Raw genomic sequence first — 9,969 nt, 5'->3', positions numbered from 1 at the left:
TATAAGTATTTACAATTGAGCAATAAAAAAATTGTTGCTGAATATAGTGAAAATTCACAGGTATCATTATGCTAATCAAGTTTCTTCTTTGATTTATTAAACAGAAGAACAGCATTTATAGAACACAAAAATGGTAGACAAATAAAACAAATCAGCAAACAAATAAAACATATATACATAAGATAGAACTACATTACATGTTGCACAGTATGAAAAAAAATATTTATTTGCAGAAAAAGAATTCAAATATCATCAAGTCCTGTTTATGATTCAAGTCAATTAATGCCCATAAAAAGATAAAACTCACTCATGTTGGTTGCTGAAAATGAAGGTATGATTAGTTAACTAAACAATTGTAAGCAAGTCACAAGAGTTTTGAATTAAGGAGGAGGGAGTTATGATTGTATTAAAACCTTGGTGTGTAACCATAACATATGCACAATATGGTTGTTTTAAAATTTTTGTCACATTTGAATGATTAAGCCAATTCAAAGTAATTACTTTCGGAATTTGGATTGTTTTGGAAGATTGTTTATCAATAACGTCGAATTGATCCCAGTCTGCATAAAGTTTAAAATTTAGAAAATTTGGGGAAGTTGTTAAATTTCTAATGACCGGGCTCTGAAATTTGTAATAAGATGGACACAAAGGCAAGGTCAAAAGAGGAATTATTGCACATTTACCACCAGATGTAATTTCCAATTGTAAAATTGTTTCTTTAGATGGTCTTGATCTCCAAAGGTAAAAGATAATAATGCACAAAATAATAATTATGATGAAACCAACAGTGAAAACTGCATGAATCCAAGAAATCTCAGAAATTAACAACTTTTCAATAGACACTGGCGCTTTCAAAACAGGTGCTGTTGTTTTAGCTTGATAAATAAATGAAGGAATTGTTTGAGAATTTGCTTGTGCCACTTGTTGTAAGATTAATAATTCAATTTTGAGTTTTCTTAATTTGATTAAAGCAAAAACACAGAAAATCAGAGAGACAACTGTTCCTCCCATAGTGGTAAATATTAAAATAGCATTGGTGTCAGGCCAGGAAGAAGGAATATTAATCAATCCATCAATAAGAGGTTCTGATAACTGCTTAAAAATTGTCTCATCTTTCTTTGCTGCTTCAGCCATTTTATTTAAACTTAATTGATACCTGTGATCATCAGCAATGACTTTATCCATGGAATGGTTAAAAATTTTAAACAATGGGACTTTCAAATCAATAGGCTTAGGGAATATAGTATCACCTAATAAATTTGCAAGTTTGTTTTCATCAAAAAATTGTTGAAGTAAAGCAAGGTTGAAAGGATGCAGAATTGTAAAATTTTGCTGCGATTGATAGCAATTCACTAGACGAGGGGGTAAATATAAAGAATCAGTTGACAATGAACACTTGCATGGTACATGAATGATACAAAATGCACAACCTGAAATCACTTTCTTTTCTTTTGGGCAATCAAGTGATAAACTTTGAATCTTATAAATCAATACAGATGTTGGGGATAATTCAATGATGTTGGAATTCAACACATTTGGAATGAACTTAAAGTTACAGAGTTTATGAATCGCCTTGACATCATTGTTAAAAAGTGCAATGGAGCAATCCTTACTGGTTATAGGTTTCAATGGTAAGTTATGATCACAAAGGATAGTGGGACCTGCATGCACACAGTTAAGTAAAACATCAGATTTAAGGTTGAGATAGTAGTCATGGTGCTTGGTAATTGCAAAGTATTTTGGCATGTTAAGAAGTTGGGTAGCATGTGATGAGGAAATATTAATAGGAACAGGAAGGGAGGTAACTTCGTAAAGTTGCATTGGGGCCTTGTGAGTGGAAATGGGAAATTTAACAGATAGGTAGACATGCTTATTATTTCGTGCGTAGAGGAATTTACCATGTGAGTAATAGTACGTGGGATTAGTATGAGTTAGGTAGAATCCTTTGTGTGAAGTTCTGAGCATTTTTGAAATATCTTGTATAACTGATTTCAATTTTTGTTTTGGAATAAGAAAGGGAGATAACTTTCCTTCAATTAAATTTTGAATTGCAGATTGTAAATTGTCCAAATTGCTTCTCAATACATTTGCCTCATTTATTTGTTGAATCAAAAGAGATGACACATTAGTCATGGCATGCTCCATTTGAACAAATTTAGCATCAACTGCAGCAGCAATGTTGTTAATAACTTTAGTATTCAACTGAATTCCTTTAAGCAAGTTAGTAGTGCGATTATTAACAATGGATATGAAAGAAGACAGATGTGCATCATATTGTTGCATAGCAAGTTCAAATTTAGTAGTGCGTGCATTAAGAGCATTGACATGTCGGGCTAATAACTGAACATCTTCTATAGTGGCTGTTCCAAATAGACTTCTTGATAGAGAGCCAATAAAGGGCAAAAATGCTCTTGGGGATTTTTTTGAAGATTTTGTTGGAAAATTAGTTTGAGGAATTAAAGACCTAATAGTTTTCACAACTTCCTTGACATGACTTTGAGTTTCAACATGCAGAGTTTGAAAAACACTAACTAAATCATTCCATTTGTAACAGTGAGACTCATTACGATTGCACCTAGTTGAGACATTGGTGGGCTTAATAGAATTGGGTAGCTGTAGGTGAAAGGTGTGGGTCCAATATTCTTGTGACAAAACTAGAGTTGAGTCCTTCTTAAAGATTACTCCATAGTTGAGGCGATGAATGTTGTCTCCCACTGGACTAAACTCAACTTCTTTGTTTGTTGCAACTGCTACTGGGATTAGGGATAGCATGAAAAGACTGATGAGAGGCAGGAGTTGGTACCAGATTGATGAGAGAGACCCTACAAAATGCCAAAATGGGAAAAAAAATGAGTTGTGATGATATCATTGACTGCAAGGTGGCCAACCTAACAATCTAGCACTATATAACCTACATAATATAATGTAAAAATGGGGGGCATCATCACAACAATTTTGATATTTTCAGAATTTAGAAAATACACCTAATGTCATCCAAATTTAGTTAGAAAAATAAAATATTAAACTCTCTACCAATGCAATCTCCTCATTAATCTCTTAAAGATCAATACTTATCAAAACCCTAACCTAAGCAGTCAAAAATAAACTGGAAGAGAAGAAGTCCATTGTATTGACACTGTTGCATGTATGGAATAATTATACATGAAGATTTTAGATGTAAGACATGTAAGGAATCATTACATGTAAAGTGGCGCAATAAAGATGTGATGTATGGGATATCTACATACACCTAAAGAAATATGAACATGTAGGGGATGTATACATGTCATAAATGGAATCAATATCATGTAGGGGATGTTTACATGACTTAATTGGGATAAACACAAGTATGGGATATATACATGTGTGTAATGGGATAAATAGTGTGTATGGGATAGCTACACATAAGAACAAAAAACATAACTCTGTGGCATATACAGAGAGCAATTATAAGTTTGGGGATGAATTTTGCATACAAAAGGGATAATAATTAGGATATCTATTTCAGAGATAATGGAATGGTAACAATTGGAATAAAGAGTAGTTTCCTGAGATTAAGAATAGCTTCTTACACATGATAATGAAGGAATGAGTTTAAGATTGGGATGGTTTTACAAAACAAGTTCGTTTACGTTTACCATATTTGGTAAAGCGTCTGTTGATATCGGCTAGCATTTCAGGTGAGAACATTTCATCTGGTTCCCATGTCCTTGTACCGTCTTCCCATACAACCCTTATTAGTCTTCTGTTGTTCTTAAATTTGGCTGTTGGGATTTCTTTGATATTCCACATTTTATCCTGTGGCTGAGAAGAAGTACTCTGGTTACCTGTTGCAGGTGGTGTTGGATGATCTTGTGGTAAATTAGGCGTTGAGTCAGGAATGTTAGGAAGGGGATGGTGAGCAGGAGTGGGATTTGGAGTATTTTGTGGTCTATCAGGTGTAGCTGGGTTAGGAGGATCAGGTGCATCATTGCCTTCTGTTGATTGTGCATCATTGCCTTCTGTTGATTGTGTATCCTCTTGTCCTTCATCAGATGGGGGAAGTTGTAGATGAGCTCTGTATGTTTCTGGAGGATAGTAGTCTTTTAAGTGAATTGCACTTACCAAGGATGGATGTACCTTGTTGTCAGATATTCGACGTAAGCGGTAGGTATAATTTGGTCCCAATCCTACGATTTGGTATGGTCCAGTACACTTATCCCATAGTTTGGAGGACTGACCTTTAGGCACTTGATGAGTTGTTGTCAGTACAGTGTCACCAATCTTAAAGTGAGGCGTTTTTGCTGTTCGGTCATATCTCTCTTTGTTCCTCTGCTGGTGATATTCCACATTTTTCTGTCCAATCTCATGGGATATTTTGAGACGTGACATGAACTCTCTTAGATATTCCCGTGTGTCCTGACTTAAGTTGTCCTTAGGTTGTAAATCTACGTCAAATGGTAATCTCATCTCTTTACCAAACATCATATGGAAGGGAGAGAACTCAGTAGAATGAGAAGAGACAGATTTTCTGAAGGACATTAAAATACCAGGGAGAAACTTGGGCCATAATTGTTGATCCTTATCACCATATGCACGAAGAGATTGAGCTATGACACTATTCTGGCGTTCAACTAACCCATTGGTATTGGGGTGATATGCACTGGTATGATGCTGAGAAATGTCAAAAATTTCACAGAGAGCATTGATAAGTTTAGACATAAAGTTCCTACCTCGGTCAGAAAATAAAATTGAAGGAGCACCATAGCGAGCAAAGATGTTTTCAAAGAGAACATTAGCAACTTCCTTTGCATTCTGAGATTTAAGAGGGAATGCTTCTGGCCAATGGGTTCCAGCATCAATACACAATAGGATATACTCATATCCTTCAGGACTCTTGTGTAGCGGACCTAAAATATCTATTTGCCAACATTCAAACCTTTCTCTAGCAGGCATGGGTTGCATGGGTGGCTTCACAGGATTGTAGTTCCTCTTGGCATATTGACATCTGGAACAGGATTTGACATAGTCCACTATGTCTTGATGCATCCGTGGCCAAAAGTATCGCTGTATCAAGGAAGCACGTACCTTTTCTATTCCTAAGTGTCCACCACCTGCCAAACTATCGTGATATTGTTTAAGTGCATCTAGTCGCAAGACTTTAGGAAGAGCTATCTGTGTTATATACCTCATTTCCTCTGGTTGTCTGCTACAGCGTCTTTGAAAAAGATGGGTCAGAATACCATTCACTATAGAATAGTGTTTAGACTCGGCTACTATACTGTTATGTTTAGAAGTGTCTTGAGGCAGTTCTTGCTTTTCTACATACCTTATAATATCCTTGAAGTCTGGACATTCCCGTTGTAATTGAGCAAGTGATTTTCTATTATCTAACACTGGTTGTAGGTGATCTTCTTCTAGGACTACTATATCAGTTTCAGAAGGGTCATAGAATAAATTTACTTGCACACATACCTTTTCAATGTCATTTTCTTCATCAGAAGATTCTGTCAGACAGATGGAATTGATAGGAGGTGTGGCAATAGTAATATTCTCTTGCTCCTCTGGGTAAGGGCGTCTGCTGAGAGCATCAGCTACAAAGTTGTTCTTACCTGGTCTATGGATGATTTCAAAATCATACTCCTGCAATTTCAATGCCCAACGTTCTAACCTACCTGTGTGTTTGGCAGACTTTAACCAGACTAGTGCTCTGTGATCTGTATATATGGTGAACTTACCTCCCACAAGATAGGGTCGATATGCTTCCACTCCCTTTACTACAGCTAAGAGCTCTTTTTCAGAAGTGGTATAACGTTTTTCCTCCTTAGATAAGGCCTTACCTCCATAGGCGATAACATGTTCCTTTTTGTCTGAGGATTGCTGACTTAGATAATAACCTATAGCTTTGTCTGACGCATCGCAGGTTAAGATGAAAGATTTCTGAGGATCAGGATAAGAAAGTATAGGTGCAGAAATAAGGGCACTTTTGAGAGTTTCAAAGGCAGTTTGGCATTCGGAGGTCCATTGAAAGCGTACATCGTGTCGTAGGAGTGCATTTAGGGGAGTAGCTATTTTAGCATAATTGTGAATGAACTTGCGATAATAATTGGCCATACCCAAGAAACTTCTGACATGTTTTTGTTTTCTGGGGACAGGAAATTCATTGACTGCTTTGGTTTTTTCTGGATCAACTTCAACCCCATGACGTGAGATGACATGACCCAAAAACTTCAACTGTTTGACAGCAAAGTGACACTTTGAAGGTTGTAAGGTCAGGCCAGCTTCACGTAGCTTACTGAAAACCTGAGCAATGTCTCTAAGATGGGTTGAAAAGTCCTTGGAGAAAATCAATACATCATCAATGTACACAAGTACAGACCTGAAGTTCATTTCCCTAAGAACCCCTGACATGAGTGTCTGAAAGGAAATGGGTGAATTCATCAACCCGAATGGCATCCTTTTCCACTCATACACTCCATCTTGGGTTATAAATGCGGCTTTATGCTGTGAACATGGGCTTATTTCTACCTGCCAAAATGCAGATCGAAAATCAAGATTTGTGAAGTATTGAGCTTTAGTTTCACCAATAGCATCAAAAACAGTTTCAAGGTGAGGCAAAGGAAAGGACATTGGGACTGTGATCTTATTCAGAGCTCTGTAATCACATGCAAATCTCATCTGTCCATTCTTTTTCCTAACCATGACAACTGGAGAATGCCACTCAGAATTCGAAGGCTGGATGATGTCATGCTTGAGCATTTCATCGACCTGCCTTCGGATTTCCTTAGCGGTTTGAGGTGAAGTTCTATAGAACTGTTTTCTGACTGGCTTGGATCCAGGGAAGGTCTCAATTTTGTGTTTGTACAAACTGGTCTTCCCTAGCTCAGACAAGTCAGCAGAAAATATATCTCTGTAACCAACTAAAAACTTCTGAAGATTTTGTTTTTGAATTTCAGTCAGATCAGAATCAGAGAGGTCAAACTGTAAATCAGATTTGCACTCTGACTTCTCTGTTCCCATACTCACAGTATTAATGTTGGTGACACTTTCTTCTTCTAGGGGTATAACCTTACCTTTGGATAGTTCTTGTACTGTAGCAAGTACTTGATTATGGGTAAGATTGATGTCATTATAAGTAGGGTTCATGACCTTCAGATATGCACCATGATTGTGCACCGTGACAATGCATTTAGCAGCAATTATATGTTTAAGAGCTAGTGCTGGCACGGGCTCTAACAACACCTCTTCACCTTCTACACACCTAGAAATCTTAACTCTGATAGTTGTTTCACTACGCTTGGGAATAATGACATTGCCAATGGCTCTAGCTAACCCAGTATCAGCAATAATGGGACAAACATGCATGTTAGTCTTAGTATCTATGTTCAATGTGTTAGTTGCATAGTCAATATTGGCATGATTGGTTCTCAAAAAGTCTAAGCCAAGTATGAAGGAATAATGAAGATCTTGTATGACATGCACAGAGTGAACAAACACCATACCATCAATAAATATTTCTATATCTAACATTCCCAGCACCTTTAAATAGTTTCCTGTGACACCTTTGACTTTTGGATGTTTAGCACTTAAAAGGGGAGAGTCTTTATAGCAAGTCTTACCTAAAAATTCCTGACTTACAATTGTTATACTAGCACCAGTGTCTAATAGAGCACGAATTCTTTTGTTTCCTACATTAATAAGCACTTTATTTTCCTTTAGTGAAGATACTAAACAAATTTCATGGCTTTTGCCTTTGTGCCCATCCTTAGACAAATGCCTATGGACAGGCTCGCACCCCTAACGATTTTGATTAAATTGAAGGGAATTTTCGATAAACCTCTTGTGACATACTTTAACTAAATGATTCTTGACACCACAATAAGAACAAAATTGATCATTAGCAGGGCATTTCGACTTGTCAAAACAGGACTTACCCCCACATCTGAAGCAAGGTCCTGGCTCTCTGCTCCTGTTAGTCTGTCTGAAGTTGTCCCTGTCCCTTGAGACTGGTTGGGGCCTTCGTTGTTGGGTTTGGCCTGCAAACACACCATTGACATCTGCAAGCTGATCGTCTAAGTGGTTTCGGACCTTGGTCTCCACTGCAGCATCCACACTGGCAAGGGCGATTTTGATTCCCTCCGCAAGGGCCGTCTTTAGGTCAGTAGGCGGGGTGTCGGTATCCTTACCAGTAGCTTCCTCTGCAAGGGCTGCCATTTTTCGGAGGTCTTCCAGGGACTTTGGGTTCTGTGGGACCACTATTACCCTCAGCTTCTGAAGAAGACCCTCTCGAGCGAAGTATGTGATGCTGTCCTCTTCCATTGAGCAGTCAGCAGCCAGTTTCCTCACTCGGTATAGGTATTTATCCACAGATTCGTCGGCTCCCTGCTTCACCCGCATCAAAGCTTGACTTATGGGGACTGTCGGTCGGAATCTAGAAAAGAAAGCATCCCTGATGCTGGTTAGTGAGGTTTTTGACAAGCTGTCCAAGTGTGTGAAGAATTGAAGGGCTATTCCCATCAAATAGAATGGCAATAGTTTTATGGCTTTGGCCTCGGTGATTGAATGTAGGGCGATGTAGGCCATAAATGTGGTCCACCATTCTGACACAGGGGTATTGCCATCAAATTTGTCCATTTGTGGCACTGGGATTCTGGGTGCTGGCTCCCAAACCTGCCTTGGTGTAGCTACCGGTTGAGGTTGTCTGTCAATTTGCTCCTCCAATTCTCTTCTCCGGCGATACTCTGCATCTCTGGATGCTTTTAAGGTCTCCAGCTGTCTCCGCAGGGCCTCTACTTCATTGACTGAAGCTGTGGCTTCAGTGATCCCTTGTTCTGATTGTTCCTCCTGTATTCTGCCTTGCTGAGAGGAACTTCTCAATTCCATGTTTGATGGGCCTGGCATGGTAACAGTGATGATATAATATTATGATGAATCTGGAATCTGGGGAAAAAGCTCGGATCGTTCCACTACTCCACCAGTCACACCCTTTTGTTATTCGTCTTGTTATTTTGGTTATAAACAAAGACTTGGGCAGCTTCTCAACCCAATGGATGTATCCGTTTGTTGAGGCTAGATAGATTAAAAGAAGGCAGGAATAAAGCAAACGTCCGGCTGGTTTTATTCAATGATGAAAAGTGACCAGCCGGGACGCGCAACCTGTTTGAATCAAATTTCTAAGATGTCCTTTTTAACCAATCAAAATGATTCTGGAGATATTGGTTGTCCAAAAAAAAGAATTAGATTACAAAAGAACATTTGGTCAATGCGTGTCCACTTAATCTATAAGTCTTTGTGACGCAACTAATTAAACAACACTTGGCCAGGTAAATAATTCTAGGGGCATTGTTAATCCCGTAACAAAGAACTTATCACTCATGGACTAAATCAAATGGATGCTATAAAAACATTTACAACAAAATTACCTCAAAAATCTTGTGAAGCCCACGTTCGAAAAACATTTATCAGGAGAACAAAGAAACCTTAAGTTTGGCATACCCGATAAAATAAAGTTGACATGTGCAATAAATAAAATGACACCTCAGAGTAACCAGACAAAAGCTAAAATAAAATACATAAAAATTTCTGAACGTTTTTTTCTTAAAGCACCAAAATCATTAAATTCTGTAATAGTTAAATTTATCATAAAATATATTTCAAAGAAATGAAAATTTAACTGTTTGAATTACTAAATTTAAATACATATTTCAGAGATGAATAAGTATATTGAAAAACTGTAAGTTTTTCTCCACGACAATGGTAAAATATAAAATTATATCTTCCTTCTCATATCCATAAATCACATATGTCCTTGTCAATCTTTAGACTTATCATTACTATTTTACCAATCACTTTCCTTATCTTAGGATTAGGCAACATTTTATCAGTGGAGAGTTTCATCCAGCAAAAATCTAGAGTAGTACTTAGTAAATATTCAGCAGTCGATCAGTAAATAAACGGGGACTAACTATTCGTTCACAATCCCATCATTAA

General features: G+C 37.5%; 1 protein-coding gene across 1 annotated transcript; it reads right to left on the bottom strand.

The window, feature by feature from the left end:
• Positions 1-275: 275 nt before the first annotated feature.
• On the bottom strand, positions 276-9,715 carry LOC128164847 (uncharacterized). The gene is made up of 3 exons (XM_052828871.1): positions 7,914-9,715; positions 1,614-2,822; positions 276-319 (listed from the first exon to the last, which is right to left on the bottom strand). The coding sequence occupies exons 1-3, from the start codon at positions 8,878-8,880 to the stop codon at positions 276-278; spliced, it is 2,220 nt and encodes a 739-aa protein (XP_052684831.1). The 5' UTR covers positions 8,881-9,715.
• Between the last annotated feature and the right edge of the window lie 254 nt (positions 9,716-9,969).

Source organism: Crassostrea angulata, chromosome 10 (assembly GCF_025612915.1).
Source record: "Crassostrea angulata isolate pt1a10 chromosome 10, ASM2561291v2, whole genome shotgun sequence".
NCBI classification, from domain to species: domain Eukaryota; kingdom Metazoa; phylum Mollusca; class Bivalvia; order Ostreida; family Ostreidae; genus Magallana; species Magallana angulata.
Note: the sequence above shows the minus strand (reverse complement) of the source record. Positions and strands in the feature narration are given on the sequence as shown.

Coding starts and splice junctions, on each gene's coding strand:
- LOC128164847 (XM_052828871.1), bottom strand. CDS start 8,880: ATGCCAGGCCCATCAAACATGGAATTGAGAAGTTCCTCTCAGCAAGGC. Junction 2,823..7,913: donor ACCTTGCTTCAGATGTGGGG/GTAAGTCCTGTT, acceptor GGCATTTTGTAG/GGTCTCTCTCATCAATCTGG. Junction 320..1,613: donor ACCATTGAAACCTATAACCA/GTAAGGATTGCT, acceptor CTTCATTTTCAG/CAACCAACATGAGTGAGTTT.